Source organism: Oryctolagus cuniculus, chromosome 5, assembly GCF_964237555.1.
Source record: "Oryctolagus cuniculus chromosome 5, mOryCun1.1, whole genome shotgun sequence".
Classification (NCBI taxonomy): domain Eukaryota; kingdom Metazoa; phylum Chordata; class Mammalia; order Lagomorpha; family Leporidae; genus Oryctolagus; species Oryctolagus cuniculus.
In genome coordinates, this window is record NC_091436.1 from 162,984,600 (window position 1) to 163,011,766 (window position 27,167).

The 27,167-nt window shown below is 45.9% G+C and overlaps 1 protein-coding gene across 3 annotated transcripts; it reads right to left on the reverse strand.

Moving 5' to 3' along the window:
• Window positions 1-6,213: 6,213 nt before the first annotated feature.
• On the reverse strand, window positions 6,214-26,853 carry SNRNP48 (small nuclear ribonucleoprotein U11/U12 subunit 48). 3 transcript variants are annotated; one of them, XM_051855875.2, is made up of 9 exons: window positions 26,617-26,853; window positions 22,351-22,464; window positions 21,960-22,020; window positions 20,616-20,687; window positions 15,705-15,893; window positions 14,825-14,946; window positions 11,538-11,626; window positions 10,766-10,930; window positions 6,214-6,413 (listed from the first exon to the last, which is right to left on the reverse strand). In XM_051855875.2, the coding sequence occupies exons 1-9, from the start codon at window positions 26,770-26,772 to the stop codon at window positions 6,365-6,367; spliced, it is 1,017 nt and encodes a 338-aa protein (XP_051711835.1). In that variant the 5' UTR covers window positions 26,773-26,853; the 3' UTR covers window positions 6,214-6,364. The 3 variants fall into 3 exon arrangements, with proteins under 3 accessions (XP_051711835.1, XP_051711836.1, XP_051711837.1); XM_051855876.2 differs by lacking the exon at window positions 26,617-26,853 and adding an exon at window positions 25,246-25,697; XM_051855877.2 differs by lacking the exon at window positions 26,617-26,853 and adding an exon at window positions 22,758-23,154.
• Window positions 26,854-27,167: the final 314 nt, after the last annotated feature.

Below are 27,167 nucleotides of genomic sequence, written 5' to 3' on the forward strand. Positions count from 1 at the left end.
CACAGGGCCCTAAGGTAGCTGTAAGAGGTGTGGCCGGGAAGCTGACAGCACGTCCAGTCTGTTATAGACACGTCCCTTCTCAAATCACAGAACCCAAACCCTTTACCATTAGAAGAAAACAACTATTTCATTTGAGAGGCAGAGAGATTATTGGGCTGCTGCACGGCTGGCGGTGGTGGGGTGGGTGGGGCGAGCCACAGAGGCTTCCCATGGCCAGGCTAAACCACACGGGGAAGTGGGGAGGAGGGGGCAGCCTCGCAACACAACGGGGCCTGCTGGGAGGGGTCCCACAGAAACCTTAGAGCTGCCCAGGCCCTGTTCTTTGTGCTCCCTCAAGATCTCCATCCACAGGAATTTGTCTCTGCATTGCTTTTCATCTTCAGGGAGCAGGGGAGACTTTGCTGCCCCGCGGGATGAAGTCACCAACCCCCAAGTGCTCCCCTGAGGAAGTGCAGCCCCCTCCCTTCTCCCCAGGCCTGCCCAGCCGGGGACACAGTGGACGAGTAGGTGTGGAGGCAGCAGGAAGGCTCTGCAGCCTGGGGGACTGGGCAGAAGATAGCCTTGCCAGGCCCGTGGCACCCTGGGAGGCTCATCAGAACGGCTCAGGGCCACCTGCACCTGACCCGGGGCCTTGCCCGATGGAGAGGGTCCCAGCACTTCACTCAAAGCCCGGTTTCCCGACGGTATCCGCTCTAGAACACACTGGTGGAGCACATATCCTCAAACCTCCACCGCCCCGACACGGGCCGGGGATGTGAGACGCGTTTAGCTGTGGGACGTGTTTAGCCATGAGAAGGTCCTTCCCTTGTTCAAGCCACAATCTGTCTCTGTGACTGCCATGCACTGACAGGTGTGCACCGCCTCAACCAAACATACGGCGCGTGCGGACCCGACGAGCAGTCCTGCTTCTGCAGCTCTGTCGTCCCAGCGTGCGGAACACAGGCCCCCAAGGCTTTTGTCTATTTTATTTGAGAGACACACAGAGAGAGGGACAGCCAGACAAAGCTCCTAGCTGCTGATTCACTCAACTGCCATCCAGCCAAAGCAAAGTAGGAGGGTGGGCGTGTCAATCCACCACACCTGAGAGCAAGCCCCCATCCCATGAGGGCAGCACCGGCCTCTCCCGTCTCCCTTAGCCCAAGGTGTCCTTGCCTGTCCAGTAGCATTGAGAGAGGTACAGCTGGCTCTACAAGGCTCTAATCACCACACTCAAGGAGTCCTGCGCCTCTCCAATAGATAAAACCTGTTGGCCAGCATTGTCCAGAGGGGTTCGTTTAGAATTCCAGGTCCAGGCAGGGAAACTGCAGGTGTGGGCAGAAGGTAACTACCATGTACTTGTAACCCCCAGACCATCTGGAGCCCACCCGGCCATCATAAAGAGCACGGCATTGTTGACCAATCAACAATGAGCACCACTGACCAACCAGGAACTTGGACGTGAGCTGGTCACGCACCTCCCAGTCCCAATTTCAGTCTATTAAGAATCTTCACTCCAACTCCTCGGGGAGCCCAGGAATTAAGCAAGAGCTGCCTTGCTCCTTGCTTTGCAATCAACACCTACCCTCTTCCACCACCCCAGTGCCAGCAATTGGCTTTCTGGCGAATGAACCCAGATTTGGGGGCCCTATAGCAATGCCTCCAAGTAGTTTGGTGGGTTGTTTGGCCACACACCCACCCCATGGAGCTTATGTAAAGAGCCCAGTGCCTGGCCAGTCTCCTGCAAAGTGCTCAGTTTCCAGCTACAGCAAACAACCTGTAAAATGGTGCATGTTGTCTTCGTTAGCATAGGAAAAAAATCCAAAGGGAAAGCTGACCTGTCTCTTCTCTGCTGGGTGGCTCTCGTGCCCAGACAGGAATACCACCCACTGTTATCCCCTCAGCAACAGCACGCATGGCCTTTTGAAGTCACTGTCTTGCAAAGCAGCTGAGAAATTCAAACCAAGCTGCCCTTGGCTCTCATGGCGGACTCACGGAAAAACTCCTGTTTTTCCTGCAAATCCGCACCATGACCAGCACTGCCACTCCCATCATGCACCTGGAGCTATGACTTTTTTTTTTAATATTTATTTATTTGAAAAGTAGTTAGAGAGGGAGATCTTCCATCTGCCAGTTCACTCCCCAAATGGCTGCAATGGTCAGGGCTGGGCCAAGGCAAAGCCCGGAGCCTGGAGCTCCGTCCGGATCTACGTGGGTTCAGGGGTCCAAGCACTTGGGCCACGTTCTGCTTTCCCAGGCATTAGCAGGGAGCTGGCTTGGAAGTGGAGCAGCTGGACTTAAACCAGTGGTGCCCAGTGGGCTTGCCAGCATCGCGGGTAACTTACCACACTGCACCACAATGCGGGTCCCACGTGTTTTGTGTACTTGCCTTTTGCCTGTAAATAAACTTTGCTTATCTGCTGACATTGACCATCATCTCTTCCGTTCTCCTCTTCTGTCTTCCATGCAGACAAAAGCCTGGACCAAGCCTTGGCAGGGGCAGTTGGGGGTGGGGAGGTCGTCCCCCACAACACTACTACACCACAGTCGTTTAAGTTCTTGCTATCCCCAGAACGTATTTTTGTGAAAACTATTCTGCCTGTTGTCTTCACTCTACTAGAAGTGTTCCTATGGCTGGAAACCATAAATTGCCCTCTTTCTTACCTAAGAAAGAACACACTGCCAGATGCCGAGTGCAGCCCCCCTTGGCCCTGGAGAACCCAGGGAGCGGGACTGGTGGGGGTCCCCTCTGGGGGCAGTGATCCCTTCATTACAGGATCCAACGCACCCGAGGCCCAGTGCTCTGGCATGGAAGTCCCCACTGTGACTTTTAATAGGATCTCATGACAAGAAGCCTGTTGAAAGCCCCCCCCCCCCCAAAAGCAAATTGTTTCATTCACATTTACATGTTACTCAAATTCTCTGACTTCTAGGACTGTTTGAAAATTTCAAATCTGATTCTTCTTTTGTCAAAGCCTCTCTTGCTAAAATCTTTGTTTAAAAAATAATAGGCTTTATAGGTTTGTGGCAAAATCGAGCAAGGGCACAGTGAGTTCTCATGCACCCCCATCTGAAGTCTTTTTAATAACCACCTCTAATGAATCACTTGGCAGGCTCCCGGGGTAATCCATGTTGCTGTGTGGATCTCCTTCCACCCCACGGCTGAGTAGCCCAGTGTGGGTCATCATCAGTCATCAGCTGATGGACATCCGAGTTGTTTCCAGTTCAGGGCTGTTATGAATAAAGCTACTGTGACTATCTGCATGTGTCTTAGTGTGGACTTACGTTTTCTTTCAGCTTTGGTAACCTAAATGTAATCTAGCTTTACTTTAGGAGCAAGATTGCTGGGTTGTATGTAAGCATACATTTGACTTTAAAAGAAAAACAAACCCAATTTTCCAAAATGTACAATTATATGGTCTCACCAGCAATATGAGGGGTCTTTAAAAAGTTAACGGAAAATGTACACTATGAAAAAACTCATGGATGCCGAAACGTCTGTGCAGAGGTCAGCATCTCTGTACCAAAATAAACATTCTCAATTCTACTTCCGCATCAACTTTTTGGAGCATGCTTTCGCTGCGTATTCTCACCAACACTTGGTATCATCAGTCTTTGATTTCTGCCATTCTAGGGTGAGCAGGGTGATTTCACTGCGTTTGTAAATTTCTATTGCCTCACTGGTAATGCTGAGCATGTTTCCTAAGCTTATTTACCATCGCTGTGTCCTTTCTTAGTGTGTGTGTGTGTGCGCAATCTTCTGTCCTTAGTGTGTGTGTCTGTGGAATCTTCTGTCCTTAGTGTGTGTGTGAGTGTCTACGCAATCTTCTGTCCTTTCTGGAAGGCTGCTGTGGAATCCTCCCACACTGGGACGACAGCCCTTGGTGTGTCATGTGTTCCAGTGAATACCTTCTCCCACTCCGTGGCTCGCTGACTACTCAGCAAAAAGAATGGTCTATTACGAACCCCCACATCTCGAAAATCTGCAACAGTAAAAGGCATTCCAACATTCCATTTACAAGAATTCTAGAAAAGGGGCCAGCGTTGTGGCACAGGGAGTTAAGCTGCTGCCTGCAACACTGGATCCCACGTGGGCACCAAATCAAGCCCCGGCTGCTCCACTTCCAATCCAGCACCCGAATGGCCTAGGAGAACAGCACAAGATGGCCCAACTGCACGGGTCCCGATACCCACATGGGAGATCTGGATGAAGCTCCTGCCATCTGACTTCAGGCTGGCCCAGCCCTGGCTGTTATAGCCACTTGGGTAGTAAACCAGTGGATGAAAGATCTATCTCTCCCTCTATGTACCTCTGCCTTTCGAATAAATAAATCTCTAAAAAAAAAAAATTCTAGAAAAGATTGAATCAATGGCAATAAAAAGATCTATGGCTGCTAAGGACCAGGGGCAAAGGAATTAATTGGGAAGAAGGATGTAAGGAAACTTACAAGGGTGATGGAAATGAAGGCTAATTCCAAAGGCTCACAGAACAATGAAATTAATAGGTAAGTAGGTAAGTTCTTTTTTTTTTTTCTTGACAGGCAGAGTGGATAGTGAGAGAGAGAGAGAGAGAGAGAGAGAAAGGTCTTCCTTTTTGCTGTTGGTTCACACTCCAATGGCCGCCGCAGCTGGTGCGCTGCAGCTGGCGCACTGCACTGATCAGAAGCCAGGAGCCAGGTGCTTCTCCTGGTCTCCCATGGGGTGCAGGGCCCAAGCACTTGGGCCATCCTCCACTGCACTCCCTGGCCACAGCAGAGAGCTGGCCTGGAAGAGGGGCAACCGGGACAGAATCCGGCGCCTCGACCGGGACTAGAACCCGGTGTGCCGGTGCTGCTAGGTGGAGGATTAGCCCATTGAGCTGCAGTGCCAGCCAATAGGTAAGTTTTTGGTGCAAAAAATTTTTGGAAAAAAAAAAGTCTTGATATCTTGAAATGCATGTTTGTTCTGTAAGACGCATTTCCTGCATTTCCTGTGAACTTTTTTTTTTTCTTTTCTTTTTTTTTTTTAACAGGCAGAGTGGACAGTGAGAGAGAGAGAGAGAGAGAGAGAGAGAGAGAGAAAGGTCTTCCTTTTGCCGTTGGTTCACCCTCCAATGGCCGCCGCGGCCAGCGCGCTGCGGCCGGCGCACCGCGCTGATCCGATGGCAGGAGCCAGGAGCCAGGTGCTTTTCCTGGTCTCCCATGGGGTGCAGGGCCCAAGCACCTGGGCCATCCTCCACTGCACTCCCTGGCCACAGCAGAGAGCTGGCCTGGAAGAGGGGCAACCGGGACAGAATCCGGCGCCCCGACCGGGACTAGAACCCGGTGTGCCAGCGCCGCTAGGCGGAGGATTAGCCTAGTGAGCTGCGGCGCCGGCCCCTGTGAACTTTTTAAAGGCTAACTAACCCCCACATTACATACCTTGGTTGTGATGATGGCTACACAGGGTTATAAATGTCAAGACACAATGAAACATAAACTTCAAGTAGGTACAGTTTGGTGTATGTCAATAATAATGCAGTAAAGCTGATTTACAAAATATGATTGTATATTTTTAATTAACAAGCCAAACAAAAACACTTTATTTTAAAAAAACAGTCCTGTAAATGGATGAAACGAAAGCTTCCTCTGATAACCCTCTACATCTCCGTTTCTTCCCCCAATCGGGTCTACGGACTCCCCCGCCCCCACATAACCCCTGCTGGGAGTTTGAATTGGATTCTTCTGAACTTTTAAATATACGTACACACACATACAGGCATAGAAAATGTTCTTTCTCTCCCTCCCTCTCTCTCTATACGTGAGAGGCAGGGAGCAAGCACTTGCTGGCTCCTTCAGCATTATGTCCGAGATCTGTGCACAGGAACAGTTATTTTACTTCTCTTAATTCCGACATAGCACTCCATCCGACTACACCGTGTCTCACTGAGCCAGATCCCTGCCCACCACACAACTCCCCTGCAGACAGTGTTGAGGCTGATTTTTCCTATGACAATTCCCCAGGGTAATGGTAAAGAGGAGTTGCCACTGGGGTGGGCACAAGGATTACAGATGGATTCCAAGGGGACGTGAGCCTTATCTCAAAGTCTTTTTTTTTTACAATAAGAATGTTTCGGTGTAAAATTTATATACTTTAAATGGTTTTTCTGATAAAAAGATATTTATAACATATAAATAGCCAAAAAGTCAAAACAAAACAAGTAACAAGAAGCAAACCTTCTACTTAAATATAAGGAAAACAAGTTGTAGGGCCCAACAGTGTACTCACAATCTGAAGCATATTTATTGAAAAATAATGAGCACCAAACCAATCATATAAACACATTCTCCAATGCAAAGCAGTTCCAATTAAATATCAGCATACTGGTTATCATGACACAGCATAATTAAAACATGCACGAATACTGCATTCATATTTTCTGCTTTCTTCTTTTATGACTATGATGTCTTTCCCCATCCCTGAAATGAAAGGAGTATTAAAAACTATTATAAATGGAGATTTTAATACCAGATATTTAAAATCATAATTCAACAGTAATGCACTTTCATCAGACATAAACTGCAACATGTTAAAATATGCATTCAGAACTCAACAGCGAAAACAAGAAAGAACTGAACAGGATTTCTTAAAAAAAAAAAAACCTGAGAGGCAGTGAGGGGTAGTCCCAGCAGGGGGAGGACACAGAGCTCCTGGCTCCTTCCCCAAACGCCCACAGTGGCAAGGGCTGAGCGCAGTCCAGGCTGGGAACCGGAACTCAATCCCGGTCTCCCACGTGGGTGCAGCAGCCCAACTACTTGGGCCATGACTGCAGCCTCCCAGGGTTTGCAGAAGCAGAAACCGCAGGCAGAGCTGGAGCTGGGACTGAACTCAGGCGCTCTGATGTGGGAGTCTGTGTCTTTTTTTTTTTTTTTTTTTTTTGACAGGCAGAGTGGACAGTGAGAGAGAGACAGACAGAAATAAAGGTCTTCCTTTTTGCCATTGGTTCACCCTCCAATGGCCGCTGTTGCTGGTGCGCCGCACTGATCCGATGGCAGGAGCCAGGTGCTTCTCCTGGTCTCCCATGGGGTGCAGGGCCCAAGCACTTGGGCCTTCCTCCACTGCACACCGGGCCACAGCAGAGAGCTGGCCTGGAAGAGGGGCAACCGGGACAGAATCCGGTGCCCTGACTGGGACTAGAACCCGGTGTGCTGGCGCCACAAGGCGGAGGATTAGCCTAGTGAGCTGTGGCGCCGGCCGAGTCTTTGTCTTAACTGGTGTGTTAACTGCTAGGCTGAAGAGGGATTTTTTTTTAAGAGAGTAAATACAGAAAATAAGAAGCAAAATTAAATAGAGATTAGCAAAGTGGGACTGTTAAAAATTGTGCTTTGGATTCTTTAAAATTAACTTTGAATATATATAAATAATAGATGACCAAATAATTCGTTTCAAATAGACAATGAAAGTCTCAGTGATAATTCAGAAACTGCCTGATTTCCTTATTCTGACTCCTCTTTCAATTCTCCATAATTCATTTCACCTTAGGAGACGACATCAAAGATTAGCCTTGCCCTCTTCAGAAGTATTTCACTAATACCAAATTCATCTCAACAAAGGAAAATTTGTTCATGTCTAGATTTTGTAAATATTCTCATCTACATGAAAGGTGGAGCAACAAAGACAGAGAAGAGACACAGAGAGAAATCTTCATGAGCTGGTTCACTTCTCAAATGCCTCCAACAGTCAGTGCTGGACCAGCCCAAAGCCAGGAGCCCAGGACTCTACCTGGGTCTCCACTTGGTTGGCAGGGCTCTAAGACTCGACCCATCAACTGCCAAAGCTTCCCCAGGTGCACTGGCAGGACGCTGGATTGGAAGCAGAGTAGATGGGACTCGAACCAGTGCTCCAATATGCGATGCGGGCATCCCACGCAGCGGCCTAACCCCGTACCACAACCACCATGACCATGTTTAGATTTTGAGGACTTCCAATGTATTTCAGTCAAAAGGAGTTGAACAGATAAAACAAAAATTACTTTAGTGGAAGAAGCACTAACAAACTTGAAAGAGGGAAAGAGTACAACTTCTGAGACAAACCAAAGTTAATCTGTACATACTAAGTTATAAAATTCTCATATGAATCAGAGGGAATTATATATCTATATATAATTCCTTTTTTGTAAGAGAATAACTGAATCACAGCTAACTTTAATCCTATGAACTGAATGGTAGTACAATAAGCGAAATTATCAAATCATCACAGAAAGCTTTACTAGCTCCTAACACACACCTGCTCTGGAGCCAGGATACCATTGGGGAGCCTACTACTTGACAAGTCCACGGGCCATCCTGCCTGCCCAGAGCTCAAAGTCTGGTAATAAATGTTAAGGTCAAAGCCAAGTGTGTGCCAGGAAGGGCAGTGACAAAACAGAAGATGACCAGCCTGCTCACCCTGAGAAAAGGCTTCAGGAACCACCTGCGCTGGGCCTTAGAGGACGAGCAGGCTTCCCAGGCAGGCTTAAAAACCAGGCGCAGAACACAAAATGGAGAAGCACAGAGGTGGCCCAAGTGCATGAGGACTCTTACGTAACACACGGCTGAAGTACAAGCCGTGCATTCCACTGCACTGTGGCATAAATCCAGGAGAAGCAGGCAGCAGTCCTCAGTCCAGAGCTGTGGGAGAGCTACTCTCAAAAAGGTGGATTTTGCCACTGCAGAGCAGTAAGACGTGCATATTCCCTGGGAGCAGGAAGGGGACGGATTCTCACGGGATAAGCCTAGAGATGAACAGAGCCTTAGGAAAACCACCAGTATTTCCAGACAGGCAGCAAGGGACAGAGAGGCAGAGCTACGTGTGACATCTTCTCAGGCAGAACTCACAGCAGCTATGGACTGCCCAGATGGTGAGACCAGCAAAGAGTATCTACAATGACTCCCTGACTGCTGGCTTAGTTGAACAGACGAGGGTCATCCCATGAACCAGGGCAGCAATGCTAGGGAAGAAGGAACTGACAGAAAATCACCGGAGACGCCATAAGCACTGGGAACACTGGAATATACCTCGGCTGATTTAAAATTATCTTAGTTTTAATTCTACCTCTCCATCTATCAAAACCTTGCTAATAAAAAAAAAAACTGATGCTGAAGTTTGCAGGAACTAGCAACAGCAAGGAGGAGGAAGAAAGAACAGTTAGGCAAACATCTGTTAACGGTTTAACATGTGTTTAATGTGATACAGTACATTAACCCACCACCCGGGACATCAGCATCCCATATGAGCACAAGTTTGAGTCCCAGCCACTCCACTTCTGATCCAGCTTCCTGCCCGTGCACCTGGGAAAGCAGCAAAGATGGCTCAGTACCTGGGCCCCTGCTACCTATATGGGAGACCTGGATGGAGTTCCAGGTTCCTGCCTTCAGCCTGGTCACTGCAGCCAGCTGGGGAGCGAGCAGATGGAAGCTGGCTCTTGCTCACTCACTCACATGCGCACTCTCTCTCTCCATGTCTCCTCCTCTGGAATTCCACCTTTCAAATACATCTATCTTAAAAAAATTTTTTAACACACTACACAGACATTGCCTTTGTCAGTCTTGGTGAGAAAGGAAGTAAGTGATGAAAAGGGAAAACTCCAACATCTAATCATGTACACAGAGAACTATGCCACCGAAGCTGTGCTTATTTGAACCGAACAAATTCAAAGAATCTTCACTGGATAGGTGCTGTGGCACAGCAGATGAAGCTGCTGCCTTTGACACCCCATATGGGCTCTAGTTCAAGTCCTGGCTGCTATACTTGCGATCCAGCTCCCTGGTAACATGCCTGTGAAAGCAGAAGAAGATGGCCAAACTGCATGGGCTCCTATGACCCACATGGTAAACTCAGATGGAGTTCTGGGCTCCTGGTTTTAGTCTGGCCCAGCCTGGCTGCTGTGGCCATTTGGGGAGTGAACCTGTAGATCGAAGATATATTCTCTCTCTGTCCCCCTCTTACTCTGCCTTTTAAATAAACATCTTTAAAAAAAAATTCCTTGGACGGCATTGAGCAGATAAAGCTGCTACCTGTGACGTTGGTTTGTGTTCTGGCTGCTCCATTTCCTATCCAAGTCCCTGTTAATGGCCTGGGAAAGCAGCAGAAAATGGCCGGAGTGCTTGGGCCCCTGTCACCCACACGAGAGACCCAGATGAAGCTCCTGGCTTCAGCCCAGCCCAGCCCAGCCCTGGCCATTGTGGACACATGGAAAATGAAATCACTGTACCCAGTGCTGTGGTGTAGTGGGTAAAGCTGCTGCCTGCAGTGCCAGCATCCCATATGGGTTCTAGTCCTGGCTGCTCCTCTTCCAATCCAGCTCTCTGCTATGGCCTGGGAAAGCAGTAGAAGATGGCCCAAGTCCTTGAGCCCCTGCACCTGCATGGGAGACCAGAAGAAGCTCCTGGCTCCTGGCTTCAGATCAGCGCAGCTCCGGCCGTTGTGGCCCATTGGGGAGTGAACCAGCAGACAAAAGACCTTTCTCGCTCTCTGCCTCTCCTTCCCTCTCTGTGTACCTGACTTTCAAATAAATAAATACATCTTTACAAAAAAATAAATAAATAAAGGAAGCACTGGATGGAAGATCTCTCAGTCTCCCCTCTTTCTGTAACTCTTTCAAATAAACAAATAAATCTTTAAAAAAAAGCAATCATCCTAGCTTTTAAGAAATTCATAAAATTTTTAAAAAATCATCACCAATTATTTATCATTTCTTCTCCTTACTGTATTGTTTTTTGGCGTGGTCCACAGAACCTGCTCTGCTTTTCAGCAGTCAACAATTCAACAGGGATGATGCAGTTAGACTCACCTCTCTTTCCTTCTTCTTGACTCACTGTTTTTGTCTTTGTCTTTATTTCTTTTTCTCTTATGTGGGCTCCTACTCCGACCCCGTCTATGCCGAGAACACTCGGCGTCGAAATAGCTTCCACCAGACTGTCGTGAATCTACCGAAGCCGATCGCCTCTCCTCCTTCCTGAAACACAGAAAGATACGTTAATCAGGTTGTTACACACACAGACATACCAGCCTTAAGTGCAATACTTTTTTTTTCTTGTTTAAAGATTTATTCACTTATTTGAAAGGCAGAGTACAGAGAGGCAGAGGCAGAGAGAGAGAGAGGTCTTCCATCCACTGGTTCACTCCTTAGATGGCAGCAATAGCCAGAGCTGCACTGATCCGGAGCCAAGAGCCAGGAGCCTCCTCCAGGTCTCCCACACGGGTGCAGGGGCCCAGGACCTGAGCCATCTTCTACTGTTTCCCCAGGCCATAGCAGAGAGTGAAGCATCCAGGACTCGAACTGGCACCCACATGGGATGCCAGCACTGCAGGCGGGGGCTTTACCCACTACGCCACAACACCAGCCCCAGGTTTTAGGTTTTATTACTTATTTCATTAATATTGTTGTCCCAAAGGGCAATGCCATAGAACAATTCTGGCTTCAGAATCCTGAGCACTGATGACAATAAACAATAGGTATTTTGGTAATTTAGTGTGTTATGAAGCATCTTGGAAATGCTACCACTTAACCACTACAGCACACAGATTAGAGAGCATTTTCACCAGTAAAGATAATGACGTACTTTTCAGCCCCATCCTCCGCTTTTTCCTGCTCTTCTTGCCAGTGATTACTGAGTTCTTCCATGTGCACATTTATCACATCCCGAATCACCTTGAGAAAGTCAAGCAGCGAATTTCAGGTAAGAAAGCTGGTCCACAAATAAAGACTATAAAGCTGGAAAAAGCATTGCTGACAATCAACCAAGTGTTTACCAAGAGCTAGGACACAGGGGACTGCGAACATGTTCAGTCAGAGAACACAGAACAACCAGACTCTGGATGGTCCTTGAAGAAGCTATCTCAGCGCTGCATGTGAAGTTGGAACCTGCACAAGAAATGCGCCTGTTCTTGGGAAATGCATTCCAAGTACTTAGGGAGAACGAGTCATGCTCTATGTCACTTACCCTTAACTGAAAAAATTATGTACACACAGGACCAACAGAATGCAAAATGGACAGAGTGTGAATGGTAAGCACACAGGCAAAATGCTGCAACAGGTGACCTTGGTAAAAGAACCACTACACCTGAGTCCGTGGTACTATGGTGTCTTTTGCAACTGATCTCAAAGTGAGAGATTACTTACAAACATTTTTTAAAAACTTACACTTAGGTCAGGATGACAAAACATGAACCATTACAGTCGTTCTCAGATATGCCCCAATGAGATTATAAATTCCTTACTTGTAAGAACCACATGCAAGGTTTTGTTTTTCTTAGTTATCCACACCATCAAGCGTAGGGCTATTTACTGAGGAGGCAGAGATAAAACTATAATAGAAGCTAAATTTTCCCTTAGGTCTGATTTGGACAATGTTTTAATAAGAAATTTATCTATCTAATTCAGGCCTTGATGCACTTCCGTCCACCTCAAAGAAGCATTTAATGCTCCCAGAGTACAATGGAAAAATGTCCGAATACTATAATAAAGCTTTCAAAGCCCTCCATGATCTTGCTATATCACAGAGTAGAAGCCAACCTCATTTCTCACTGGGTAGTTCCTCGGAAGCTTTAAGCTCTAGCCAGCAGGGGTTACTAAGGGCTTTCTGAGAAACTCCTGTATAGACAGGCCTCTACATCGTGGATTCCATACCTCACAGTTCCATATCCACTGGTTCACAACTGACCACAGAGGAAAACAGTCACCCCACTCCCCACACACATGCCTGTGCTCAACAAGTACAGATATGTTTCCTGTCATTATTCCCTAAAACAATACAGCATAATAATCATTTATATAGCACTTACATTGTATTAGGTTTTAAAGCAATGCAGGATGATTTAAAATATGCACAAATACTATGCCATTTTACATAAGATTTGGGCATTGGTGTCCTGGAACCAATCCCTCCATGTTACTAAGAGATAACTTCACTTACATTTCCTTTTAAGAATGCTAGTCTGGGACCGACAGTGGGTTAACCACGGCCTGCAATGCCAGCATTCCATATGGGCACCAGTTCAAGTCCTGGTTACTCCACTTCCGATCCATCTCCCTGCTAATATGCCTGGGAAAGCAGAAGATGGCCCACATCCCTGGGCCTTGGCACCATGTGGGAGACCCTGCAGAAACTCCTAGCATTGGCCGGGCACAGCCCTGGCTGTTGTGGCCATTTGAGGAGTGAACCAGTGGATGGAAGATCTCTCTGTCCCTACTTCTCTCCCTCTGTAACTCTTTCAAATAAATAAATATATCTTTAAAAAAAAAAAGGTTGTCCTCCCATCTAGAAAATCTTTTGACCCGCCACTGCCACTCTCTTTCACTGTATCTTCCTGTGGAAAATTTCAGACAGGCCAAGGTCCAACCCAGAGTGACAAGTCACATACATCCCAGTGCACTCGGCAGCCAGGTCTGGCCCTTCCTCGGGCAGCCCTACCAGTCCTCGTCTGCTAGCTCTACACCAGCTCCTGAAACTCGCTGTCCCAGAGTCCCCCGAGCACAGGTTCCAGACCACAGAGGGCAGTCAGTGAGCAGACACTTCTTCACCTCTCCCTGGTTCTCCTTTTCCCGCAAACGCTACCTCCTCTCCGAAGCTCAGATCAATCCTATCTCTGATAGAGAATGACTCCATATGATTTAGTCGCTATTTTAGCACTTTAACACAACTCACATTCTGCATGTATGTTTCACTGCTTAAATTCTAAGCTGCTTGAGGGTGGGTCTGTGTGCATTCTCATACATCCCCTGCAGTGTGTTAGCACAGTGATTACAGGATGTCATCAATTTTTTGCTGAAATTTGTTCTAACCCAGACCAAAAACATGTAGGACATGGATGAAGAAATGGATAAAAAGTTGAAAAAACCACCAGAGATATGAAGAATCATTAAAAGATCTATAAACACTTAAGTACTGACAGGTAAAAGATAGTTGGGATTTGCTTTCACGAGTCACCAAGTGTGGGGGTTGGGGAAGACAGGTAGAGAGGAGGGGATATATACAAGAGGAGCATAGGCTGCTAACTGTTGAAGATGGGCAACGAAGACACAAGGGTTCCTCAGACTATGCCACAAAGGCATTTCAAAATGTTCACTGAAAAGTGGAATTAAAAGATTAAGTTTATTTTGGTGCAAAAATTTTGAAATCCATCCATACAATGAGGTCTTTAAAAGGTTCATGGAAAATGCATATTATTGGGGGGGGGGGGGAGGCCTGGATTTCAACATATTTTTGCATCAAAAGAAACACTTTAAAAATTTTTTAAAGATTTATTTATTTATTTGAAAAGCAGAAGTACACAGAAAAAAGAGAGAGACAAAGAGCGCGCACACGCGAGAGAGAGCTTGCATCTACTGGTTCATTCCCAAAATGGCTGCAATGGCCAGGGCTGGGCTAGGCAGAGCCAGGAGCCAGGACCTTCCTCCAGGTCTCCCATGTGGGTGCAGGGGGTACACTTGGGCCATCTTCTGCTGCTTTCCCAGGCACATAAGCAAGGAGCTGGATCGAGAGCGGAGCAGCTAGGACTCAAACCAATGCCTTTATGGGATGCCAGTGTCACAGGTGTTGGTATAACCTGTTACACCATAACACTAGCCCAGAATTTATCTTTTAATTCCATTTTCCAACAAACGTTTTGTAGTATCCTTATTTGTTTGATTACTTCCGTAATAAAAGGCCAACCATGCAAGTGCAAAGAATACCAGCAGCAACCACAAACTTGATTACCACTCTCTAGGACTGGCAAACCAGCGAGTCCATCAGTAACGGTGAGAATCACCCAGACAGAACCGTGCAAACCTGCAGAACAGACTTAGGAAACTACCTAAGATACATTTTTATTCTCAATAAAGTTTGCAAGATTATGCAAGACTTACCTCAGTATACGATTTCTTGGTTATGTGAACATTCTTAGCTCTGTAGGACTGGCGTCTTCTCTTATAATCTCTCACTTCTGCCAGGATTTCAAGGTAAGATTTTGGACTTTTTCGACTATTATCTAAAGAAAGAATAAAATAATATTATGCTCTTTGGAGCTTTTAAATTCTTATGACTTAGCCGGTAAGAAGACCACAGTCATATTTCAACATATTTCAAGGTAGCACATAAATACCTGAAAATTCTACATTATGTGTGTGTGTGTGTGTGTGTGTGCACATATATATGGGCTAAGTCTTACATAATTCCTTTTCTCTGGCAGTTAGTTGGACATGGAGTGCCTAGGTACACAGATGAACATAACAGAGTTGTAACATGCTTCACACAGAAGATATGCTCAAGCTAAAAGTGTAAGATTTTATGCACTGAGTGAATAACTTTATATAAATATGCACATATATATGTATTGCTATTAGATGATACAGACTCATTCTACTCCAACTAAAAGTGGTCTGAAGAATCAGCTTAATGCACAGGATAGAAAATTAAGAAATGTAAAACATCCAGCATCCCACATCAGAATGCAGATTCAAGTCCCAGTTGCTCCACTTCCAATCCAGCTTCCTGCTAATGCACCTGGGAAAACAGCAGATGATGGCCCAAATACTTGGATCCCTGCCACCCACACAAGAGATCCAGATGTAGTTCCTGGTTCCCAGCTTTGGCCTAACTCAGTGCTGTCTGTTGTAGCCATTTGGGGGATGAAATTCGCTCTCTACCCCTCTCCCTGCCCCTAGTCACTCTCTCAAATAAATAAATAAATAAATCTCTACGACAACAATAAACAAGCAGTGCAGAGCTATAACATTCATCTCAAACCTTGATTGACTTTGGCAGCCAAGTCTACAAAGAGATCACTGTCATTCTCAAGGATCTGAGAATCGGAGCGCTTCTTCTTTGTCTCCTCAACTACAAAATCGTAGAGGGCAAGGCGGTCGGCTTGGGTCAGATCACAAACAGACCGTTTGTGATTCAGAGGAACTTCAACAGGTGACGAAGAGTAAATCCCTAAGGTAAAGATAAAACCACAAGAATAAACAAGACATGAAACGTTATGGACTGAAAATCCACCACTTATTACACATGTGCTATGACGCAGTATTAGCACAAGCTATTTCTTCTCACAGTAATCACTAAATACAGAAAACAGCAATCTCTATGAGAAATAAATAAGGACTCTATCCTGAATGCTAGTCCCACAGAAAGACTGGATTACAGACGTCTGCTACGCAGGCGGTAACTACCAGAGGAGACAATTTGCTCATACACAAATCTTGGGTGTGATCTTTAAAAGGCTACCATATTACAGAAGTATCTTTCTTTCTGTGAATATGCTTTTCCCCATAAAAGCTGCAAAAAATGCTTGACAGGTAATACATGCTACCATGTCTGAAAATAAATTATGGAAATATGAAAAATTTGCTTAAAAGGTCTCTTCTGCATGAAACATTAGGCTACACGTTCAATATTCAAAGTACGTCCCACTTGCACAACTTAGAGCTGGGGTCAAAAAAAACAATCTAGTAAAAATCCCAAACTTCCTCAGACCAGAAAAAGACTAAATGGAAACAGAACCTATTTGTTTCCTCAGCAGGAAGCACAGTGGCTTAACCAAGTTAACAGAAAAGTCTTAGCATCAGTGTCCCCCCACCGTCACAGAACTTTCTAACATCTGTCCATTAATAAAATAAAGTAAATACAATACCTTGATACGATGTATTAAACATTGAAGAAAATTTGTTTGGATTCAAATTTTCTCAAATAAAAAAATGATTGCAACTGTAAATAAAACAATGTAAAACAATTCTTTCTAGGCTTCGTTCCTCACTAACGCAAACAAAGAACATGAGCTACTAAAGGACGCATTCTAATGCTTGCTAGATTATGTGAAAGTAGTAACTCTGGTTCAGAGAACAAAGTAAAATCAACAGCACTTCTGAGAACCTCGTATTTGATGACTTCTAATTTTGCTAACTTCTTAAGTGAAAAGGTAGAAGAATTCAAATTAGAGCATGCTATGAAGTAAGCATTACAACACCAAAAAGAGACGACGTCACATCTGTCCACCAATCAAGAGGACAGCGTCACTGAATCTGAAGCCAGCTTTCACACGGACATTCTCCCTTATCAAGGGTTGGAGTTAGTGGGGAAGAAGGGCTCGCTCAAGTCAGTCAATTTTAATCAAGTTCTAGTAGGCATATGGAAAAGCCCCTTTATGTAGCCAGGTGTTAAAACATTAAACTTCGTAATACAGAATTATCAAAAGTTAGCTATCATAAGCCTAACTCCTTTGAATACAGGCCATAAAAATCTGGGAGAAAAATGCAAAGACTAGAAAACAATGATGTATTACAAACAAGCTCCACATGACCTCTGCCTGTCATTTTTAAACAAAGAAACAGAATTTCTTCTTAAATTATTGTGGCATTTTCATTTTAAATTTCTCCATGGTATCTTCAGATTGATATTTAAATTTCTTCAAATTCAACCAAAATTCCAAATCAAGACCACAATATTGTGATAGCTATTGAGATAAGGTTTAGAAATTTTATAGTGATACTTTAAAAGGATATCATTTGCCAAAAGGATACTGCATATCTTTAAATAAGGAGTACATTCAGGTTCCTAATTCCTCTTTATACTCACCCCAATTACTGAAAAAGAAAAAGTACAGGAAAAGTTAAGCGACAAGCTGCATTATATCACTCAGAACACAGATATTTCTGACAAAAAGAAAAAAATGGATAAACACACTTCCATAAGCTTACAATCCTATAAAATGTAATTCTTCATACATTTCTATATGATTTAGAGGTATATCAGAATGCCATACAATTCGTGACCTTTTATCTTGCTATTTTTTTTGCAGTTTTTAAAAACAGTGGTAAACGTAAAAAACATAAAGTTTACAATTTTTTTAAGCGCACGTGCCCAGTTCAGAGGCATCACTATGCCTCACACCGTTGTGCAAGTACCTGCTCTAGCCTCTCCCCAACTTCTTCATCATTGCAAACTGAAACTCTAATCTATTTTAAATAACTGTCTTCCCTTATTAGTCACTCCTGTCATCACAGGGAATCTTAAACATGAAACATATATAACATCAAACAGTAAAAGATACTGTCTCAAAAATATAAACAGAATTTGTGGGAGAATTCAGAGTCAATTCCATAACAAACCAAAGAAACTAAGGCCACTGAAATCAAACAACTCACCCAAATTCTCCTAAGTGGTAGGAACAGACTGGCTCTAAAGCTATTCAATCCTATTCCTTTTAGGTTCTTTTATATATAACATACCGGTCTTAAAATCACAGACATAATCAAATATACTCCATGAAACAAAAGCACAGCAACTTAAAGATTTTATATTGAAGGAAAAAGATAAAGCATAAAATATAAAATGACTGCTTATGATTGGAATTAATATTCTGTCTACAAAATTAACCGAAGTCACTATATCTGAAAATAAATAAGATCTAATGATTGTTCAAGCTTTCACAAAGCTTACAAGATTCTAAAGTCTATGTACTCAGTTTAGGGCTGACGTGATTAATGAAATGAAAACATGCACACAACCCTGTCAAAAAACTCACATTTTAATGAATTAACAAAATTAGATAGGAAAATGTGACCTTGTTCATATTAGACATTCTTCTTCCTTCAATACATCAATAAAAAGATATTTAAAGATTTCTAGTCCTGAGGCAAAAGTTTTAAAATGTCTAAGCCAGGAATGGGTCACAAAAATAATCTGTGTTGAATAATTACAGAACTCTACACAGAATTTTAAGAAACAGTTAAGACCCTAGGTATACATAAACACCTGAGCATGCTTTCCAAATGACACACACAAAACTCTCAAGTACTTCTTTACTATTGCTTTCCGTACATTAGTTTTCACTTAGGTAACAGTAGTTACCAATTATTGGAACAAGGGCTAGTTTAGCATTCATTATCTCTGTTCCTCTAAGGACCCCACAAGACAGCTTTGTATTACAGAAAAGACAAAAAGTGAAAAGAAGTTGTCACATGTACAAGGCTGACTTATTTCTGTAAAGCAGACTTATACAATGTAGGGAACAACGCACGGCACTGACAGGAGCAGGCAGACATGTGAAGTTCCCCTTAATCACGACAGCTTTGACAGTGAGTGTATCCGAGCAGCGTCCAGAACCCTAGTCCATAAAATTCACTAGACGGTGAGCGTTCCTGACAGAAAACAGAGCAGCTCAGTTCAGAGACTGCGCCACAGCTCAGAACTTGTTCTGGATCCAGCTCTGCTATTATCTAGCTGAGGTGGACTTCCACACTTGTGTGCCTGTTTCCTGACCTAAAGAGGATGAGAAAAATACTCCGCCAGCCTACACTGGTCTGTCGAGAAACAGAAATGAAATACACAAAAGAACTTTGAAAAAGAAACCTTAACAACCTGAAAGTCCTGCAGGTGCTGGCTTCCTAGTCCCTGCCACCCAGGGTTTGTTTCCTCATCTGTGAAAGGCAGATGCTGGACCAGATGACTTCCAAGTTCTCTATCAACTCTAACATGAACTCAGCCAACCTGTCTCACTACTGCAGAGTCAAGTCTTTCAATGTTTACTCCTCCAAAAACCAAAACCTCTATTTTTTGATTGGTTCATTAACTAAACAGGGGCAATGGGCAGAACCAACAGAGGCCAAAAAAGGCCCTACTAGTCACAGCTCAGCAACCTCTCCAAGTAAGATGAAAGTCAAATGCCTTCCTCAAGGAAAGAAACCCGGCCTTCAGCTCACTGGCACGGAAGTGGGAGCTGCAGAACAGGAAATAGAACAAGTGTGCTTCCCGCGGTCGTGGGGAACCAAGGTAACACGGAGCAGCTCAGGGCAAGGTGGCCTCCTCTGAAGCTCCAGGGCACCCTGGAGAAATCAAGGCTAGGTACTGACTTAGAACAATGTTTGGTGAAGACCTGACCTTCCACCAAGGCCAAAACCAAACATGACTATGGCCTGATGCCTGTAACTCAGCTAGAAAAAGGAAACAGGAAAAATGTGAGGTACGCAGAGGAAGCTTGGAACCAACAGAAGGTTCAAATGAACTCAGACATCCTTGTTAAGGGGAGCTGGTCACGTGTGGGCCGGCTAGCACCCCCAGACATCTAAACTCTCACTAACCGTTCATTTCTATGTTTTTGATAGATTAACTTTTCTTTCAATTTTCTAAAAGCTTAAAAATTCTAACCTGGTCTCTGTTCTAGGCAGAAAGAAACTCCTTAACCGAGCTGCAAAGCTGGGCGTGAAGGGATCTGGGAATCCTCTGAACCTCCAGGTGAAGCTCTGTGCTGAGAGGGGATCCCCAGCAGGCATCACTTCAAAGAGAAGAATGACCCTGATGTGGTCTCCCTGTGGGGCAGCTGGAGACCAATCTCTGCGCTCCAACAATACACCATTTTCCAGGGGAAATCTTGGGTAAGTCTCACCCAGCGGCACACATGTATAAATAAGAAATCTCACTTATTAGGTAATTCCAAAGCATGACTCCCCCGCTAAGATAGTGTCCGCGTGAGCAACATCTCACAGCACAGAGTTAACAAATGAGACTGAAACAAAGCAGATTAGCCTACTGTTTAAAGGTTAAATTAACCTTTCCCATACAACTGTTTTCATAGGTTTTTCTTAAAGAAATGTGTAGTGTTGTGCTTGTAGGATTAAAATTACTTGGTTCATGACTTAGCTCAAGAATGGCATCACTTACTTTGGTTATAATCACCATCTTTTCCAATTGCAGTTCTAGCTTGTTTAATTATGTGGAATTGTGAGTCCTTATCTGTCAAAAAAAAAAAAATCTGTAAGTACATTAGAAATCATCAGTGTCCACAACTGAATGATTAACTAGCTTCCAATCCCAGCTCTTTAGCACAGTGACAACCTTACAGAATCTTAAGAGGCGAAACATTCACACAGCTGCCTGTGTCACCTAAACACAGAATTCTCTCGGATCTGTCCAGAGCTTAGTGAGTAACCACACTTCTACAGTTTAAAAAACGCTATCATCAGGCATGCTGCAGTAGTAGCTACAAATTTTAGGGACCAATAACAGCTAACATTTCCTGAAAACCAGTTAAGTAGCAGGGACTATCCTAAATGTTAATATTTAATTCTCACAAAGTACTCTTCGCATCATCCCCATTTTAAAGAAATTTAGGCAACAAACAGGTTGGAAGTTACAGATCTGTTAGTAACAAAACCAGGAACTGAATCAAGGCATTCTATTATTTCCAGAGTCCAAGACTTAAACCTCTGTGAATACCTGGAACCTGTTTCTGTCTTCCGTCCTACCTCCAGTGTGTGTTGTCTGCTCAGATCTTTGTTACTACAAGGAAAAAGGTGTCTGTCCTACCGTAGAAAGCTCTTCTGGGTTTTCACCGTCTATTACCATAAACCTGCTCTCTACATTTCAGAGTACATAACTTAGTTCCACTAAACATTAATTAATCCTCAATTCTCTACAAGTACTTGTGGGGAGCAACTCGGACTAGACTAAGTTACTGGAATTAAGACTTATTCTATGCATCTGCTCTCCCACAATATGGCGCTGGGAGAGGAGGAAACAGCTTCTACACAGCTGCCTCCAGTTCAACCAATAAACAGCAGGACCTGCTCCTGATTGCAGGAGAGCAGTGTACTCGGCGTGTGGGTAGCAGAGTTGGGATTGGTGGAAGAGGACTATAAAGGAGGAGAGAGACAACATGCACCAGGAACATCTGAAGGAACACCTGTGCAGCCCCCGAGAGAGCCGGCCGGCGGTGTGCCGCTCCCCCGCGGAAGTGGGGAAAGTGGCTAGGGGGAACAGCCCTTCCACGGAGGCGGAAGGGTCGGTAGCCAACCCGGGAAGAACCAGCAGCAAACCCGGGAAGGGCCGAGCAGACGAAAGAACAGCGCAGGGTCCTGTGTCGTTCCTCCACGAAGACGGGGAGCGACAGTACTAAGCATCCTTCTTCATGTTCTTAATGCTTATAAAATCCATTCTTATGATCAATCAGAAATGAAAAAATACCTATACTGTTTTTAAATTATAATCTAGTAACTTAATACTTACTCAAAGTAACTGAAGGTACCTTCACATTCTCATAGAAAAACTCAGGATTATACATTTCTTCCTAAACAGTAAAAAAAAAAAAAAAAAAAAAAAAAAAAAAAAAAACTTAAGTGTTCACAAATTTCAGAAATGAACTATTTTAAGATCTGACATAAACTAACAACCGACTAGTACCATTTAAATATTTCTCACAAATTGTGAAATTAGATAACCATCACCCTCCCCTACAAATAAGGGCTATTTGTGTGTGTATATATATACATATTCTTTAATAAGGGTTATTATTTTAAGCTACAAAAGGCATACAAAAGGAATACACCTTCCCAACACTGTGATTTATTAATGCATGAATCACATAGCACAAATGCACAATACAGCAAACATGCAGTACCTCTTCTTCCTTGGTATAGCCCAGTTTTCTCAATCTGCAAGATTCCATGTGCTTTGCTAACGATGACCTGGGCATATGATGATTCGAATCATAAGGACATATCACAATTTCATCCTATAAAAATCAGAAGAAAAAGACACATAATATTTTAAAAATAATTATACCAACAAATGTTTATTGCTTGATTAAGGGGTGTGATACCTTCTCTTTTTCAGGTTTCTCTCAACTCCCACGTGGATGTGCTTGTGTTTTTTTTAAAAACTCCCTCAACCCCCTCATCTTCTGAAAGCCCCTCTTCCTCTCTACCCTTTTCAAAGCCTAGCTCTCCAAAGGAGCAGTTTACACTCCCTGTCCCAACAACCTCTGCCACCATCACCCCTGAGACCAGTCAGCAAATCACAGACTACCTGCTTATCACTGAAGTCAAACAACACAGCCTAGCCTTAGTGGTTTCTGCTCTCTCAGGTCACACTCCAACTGCCCATTCTGCCATCCTGGTACACTGCGCATGTTCCTTCTGCCTCTCTGGCGCCTTCCATTTAGTCACCTCTGAAGATCCCCCATCTTCCCGCTCTAACTGGTGTTCCGTGTATGTCCAAGCAGTGCCTGCTTGCCATTCCACACATGCTTCCTGGAAGATCTCACAGCTTCGATTCTTACTCTACAGACGACATTCAAAATCTAGATCTTCAGAACTTGTTCTCTTGGAGTAATTCATACTAAAGACACTAAGAAGTTGGCACGAACAAAAATAAATTCATTATATTCATAGTCTCCTATAATTCTCAAACTTGGCCTCTGCGTTCTCCCCTGTTCTCACAGGTCCACTTGCTCAAGCAAAAAAAAAAAAAAAAAAAAAAGTCTCTTCTCCTTCATCATTCGTATCCAGTGAATCATCTAGCCCTGTTAATGCTTGCTCCTAAACACCCTTGAAGTCCCTCCACGTACTCTGCTCCCACTGCCATGTGCCCAGTGCGGAGCATCACCACCTCTCCAGTGCATTACAGCAGCCACCACTAACTGCTTGCGCTCAACACTCTGCTTCCTGTCTTGCGTCACCACCCAACTCCACTGTCCACAGTCTGGCCAGTTTGAATGCCTGCGCTGCCATTTCCTGGCTGTGTGATGTTGGACAAAGATCTTAACCTCTTTGCCTCAGTTTCCTCACCTAAAAAATACAAACAGTAGGACCTCTCTATTAGAGTTAGTGTGGAGACCAAATAAGATGCGGATGAATTTACACACAAAGCCATTCAAGAAACAGCTCCCATCTTCTGTCACTCCCCAAACACCAGCAACTGCCAGGACGACACCAGAGTCAAAGAAGCCAGGAACAGGGACGGCAATGCAGGTCGCCCCCATGGGCAGGAGCAACCCAGTGACCTGAGCCATCACCGCTGCTCCCAGGGTCTGCACAGGCAGGAAGCTGGGTTCAGAACAGGGCCTTATACATAGCAAATGTTCAATAAACACAAGCAGTTATGATTTAATTAAAGACAAATATGATTATGATATGCCCTGGCTTGAAATACTTTCAGGACTCCTCTACTTCCCTCATTTAAAAAAAAAAAAAAAAAAGAAAAGAAAAGAAAAGAAAAGAAAAGAAAAGAAAAGAAAAGAAAAGAAAAGAAAAGAAAAGAAAAGAAAAGAAAAGAAAAGAAAGAAAGAAAGAAAGAAAGAAAGAAAGAAAGAAAGAAAGAAATAGGGACTGCGTTACGGATCACAGTTTGGGCTGCTGCCTGCAACACTGGCATCCCATATGGGTGCCAGTTCAAGTCCCAGCTGCTCTGCTTCTGATCCAGCTCCCTGATAATGCTCCTGGGAAAGCAGCAGAGGATGGCCCAAGTGCTTGGGGCCCTGCACCCACAAGGGGCCTGGATAAAGCTCCTGGCTCCTGGCTTTGACCTGGCCCAGCCTTGGCCATTGTGGCCATTTGGTAAACTAGCAGCTAGATCTCTTTCTGTGTCTCTCTGCCTTTCAAATAAATAAATAAACCTTCAGCATAAAACCTAGATTCTCTGGTAGGACCACCCAGGGCCTCTGGGATCAGGCTCCTGTCCACCCTCACCATTCCCCTCCATCTCTACACCCCCTGTCCTAGCTATCCTTCACTACTTGAGGTTTCCTGATCTGATCACTCCTTTGTCTCTAGATTTCCACACGTGTTGATGGGATTTCCTCCGCACTGCACCAGGCTAATTCTGCTCCCTTATACTTACAAGTTCACGATTTATTCTGTCCAGGAAGCTTTTGCTGACCTACCACAGTACTACAGCAATTGCGACCTGACCCATCACAGATTTTATCACATGTCTGATTTCTCTGCATAGTCAATCCTCCATATGCAAGGGCTGCACACCCTCAAGTTCAAACAACCACAGATTCTACACATTTTTTAATTGCGTCTGTACCAATCATGGAGAGACTTTATTTTCCTTGTCATTACTTCTTGAATAACAACTTAACAACCAAGCAGCATTTACACTTTACTAGGTACTGGAAGTAATCCAGAGACGAGAAGGTCCAAGGGAAGCATGTGCATCCTCACTGCCCCACGGATGCCTAGGGGCACTGCATCCCCCTCCCTGCCCCCAGACAGTAGGCTCTGAGGACAGGAAACAGTTCAGTAACCACTACAGTAGGCTCTGAGGACAGGAAACAGTTCAGTAACCACTAGCAGACAAGTGGCTGTATGAACCATCTGGACAGCACCTATTCTAGGAACTACCGATGGCACTTGCCCAGATTTTTAAACCAGTCTCTCTCTCAAGTCAAATGCACACCCAGCGCTGACTTAGAATTTTACAAAGGAGTTTTAAAGCGGACGCACAACAAGCAAGCACTCAGAGGCTCAAAATCCAGAATGCCTGGGTTCAAATCTGAACGGCCACTTACAGCAGTACGTTCTTGGACAAGCCGCCTCTCTGTTTCCTCACCAGTAAAGTGTGGCCAACAGCACCTACCTCACAGGGCTATTAATGCGTGTCCAGTGAGGTCATGTATAGTAAGTGGCATCCGCTTCCCTGCCCGTGTTAATACAGAAATCCAATTTTATTGTTGAGTAAACAATGGAAAGGTTTGACCCAATGGAACCTACAGCTTCAAATACAAAAGCTAAGGCAAATAAAGATTTTTAAATTCCCACTGCACTTTTAACACAGTAAGCAATGGACGTTTATATATAAAGTAAATACATTTCAATTGCCTCTGGGGAATCAGACACGTGACTTACACCTGGCAAAAATTATTACGGCCTGGTGAACCCAGAACGAGTAACTGGAACGACCCCACAATGGCGCATGTCTCCAACCCATCACAAAGCCAAACCAAACCAGACAAGCACCAGGGCTGTTCTCTCGAATACACTTGCCTACACTTTTTCGACATTAATAATATTAATAGTAGTTAACAGTCCGTTAATAATCCTACAATCGGTGCCGCCCCCGCCTTAAGGCACAAAGGCGAACTGGTGAACCGCCCCCGCCCCGGCCCCGGCCCCGGCCCCGGCCCCGGCCCCAGACCCACGGCCCACGGCCCCACGACCCACGACCCCCGGCCCCGGCCCCCAGACCCACGACCCCCGGCCCCAGACCCACGACCCACGGCCCCCGGCCCCAGACCCACGACCCACGGCCCCCGGGCCCGACCCCACGACCCACGACCCCCGGCCCCCGGCCCCAAACCCCCGACCCCCGGCCCCCAGACCCACGACCCCCGGCCCCCGGCCCCAAACCCCCGACCCCCGGCCCCGACCCCCGGCCTCCGGACCCCGGCCCCCGGCCCCCGGCCCCCAGACCCACGACCCACGGCCCCGGACCCAGACCCCCGGCCCCCGGCCCCACGACCCCCGGCCCCGACCCCCGGCCCCACGACCCCCGGCCCCGACCCCCGGCCCCACGACCCACGACCCCCGGCCCCGACCCCCGACCCCCGGCCCCCGGCCCCCGCCGCTCTCCGGACTACGAGGACGACAGCAGCTGCGGAATCCTCGGGCAGAGGACGAAGCAGCACCCTGAGACTCCCCCGAGTCCCCCCGAAACCGCCCGGTCTGCCGCCCTCCGCCCCGCCCCGCCCCGTCCCGTGTCCCTCAGGAACAGCCCGCGCGGAGGGCGGCTCCGAGCGCCCGAGGGCCTTCGTGGGCCCCGCGGGGGGCGTCGGGGCCGTCTCTAGGGTCTCGGCTGCCCACCCCCGCGCTGCGGAGGAGCGAATCTCCGACAGCCTTCCGCGGCCGGCAGCGCTGCCCCGCCCCGAGCCCGCGCCGCTCACCTCCGCCGCCTCCTCCTCCCCGCCAGCCAGCTGCTCCAGGCTCCAGCCCAGCGACGCCGTCACCTCCTCCAGCGTCCGGCAGCAGCTCTCCACGAACTCGCTCAGCTCTTCCCGCAGCCGTCGGCGCTCCTCCAGCGGAGGCGGCTCGCCCGCCATGGCCGCTGCCCATTCGCCGGCAGGAAGTCGCTGAGCTGACCGCGGCGCGCGGGGGGCCTCTGGGAACTGTGGGCGTGGCCACGCCCGCCACGTGACTGGAACGGCCTATCGGGAGACGTCACAGGAAGGGCGGGAGTTGTCGTTTCCAGGGACGTTTTGCGGGGCAGCCGGAAGTGACTTCCCGTCTGCCGGTCTGGTGCTTTAGCTGTTGGTTTTTCCTGAGCGCTGTACCAGCTTCTCCCCAATTTTTTTTTGTTGGAAAAAATGGATTATAGCGACAGGAAATTTAAATAGTACAGGGAGTGTTAGTTACATGTCTTTAAGCTCATTAACGTTTTGCCACGTTTGGTTTCTCTTGGTCTACTGTCATACACAGCCCCACGCGTGTTTTCTCA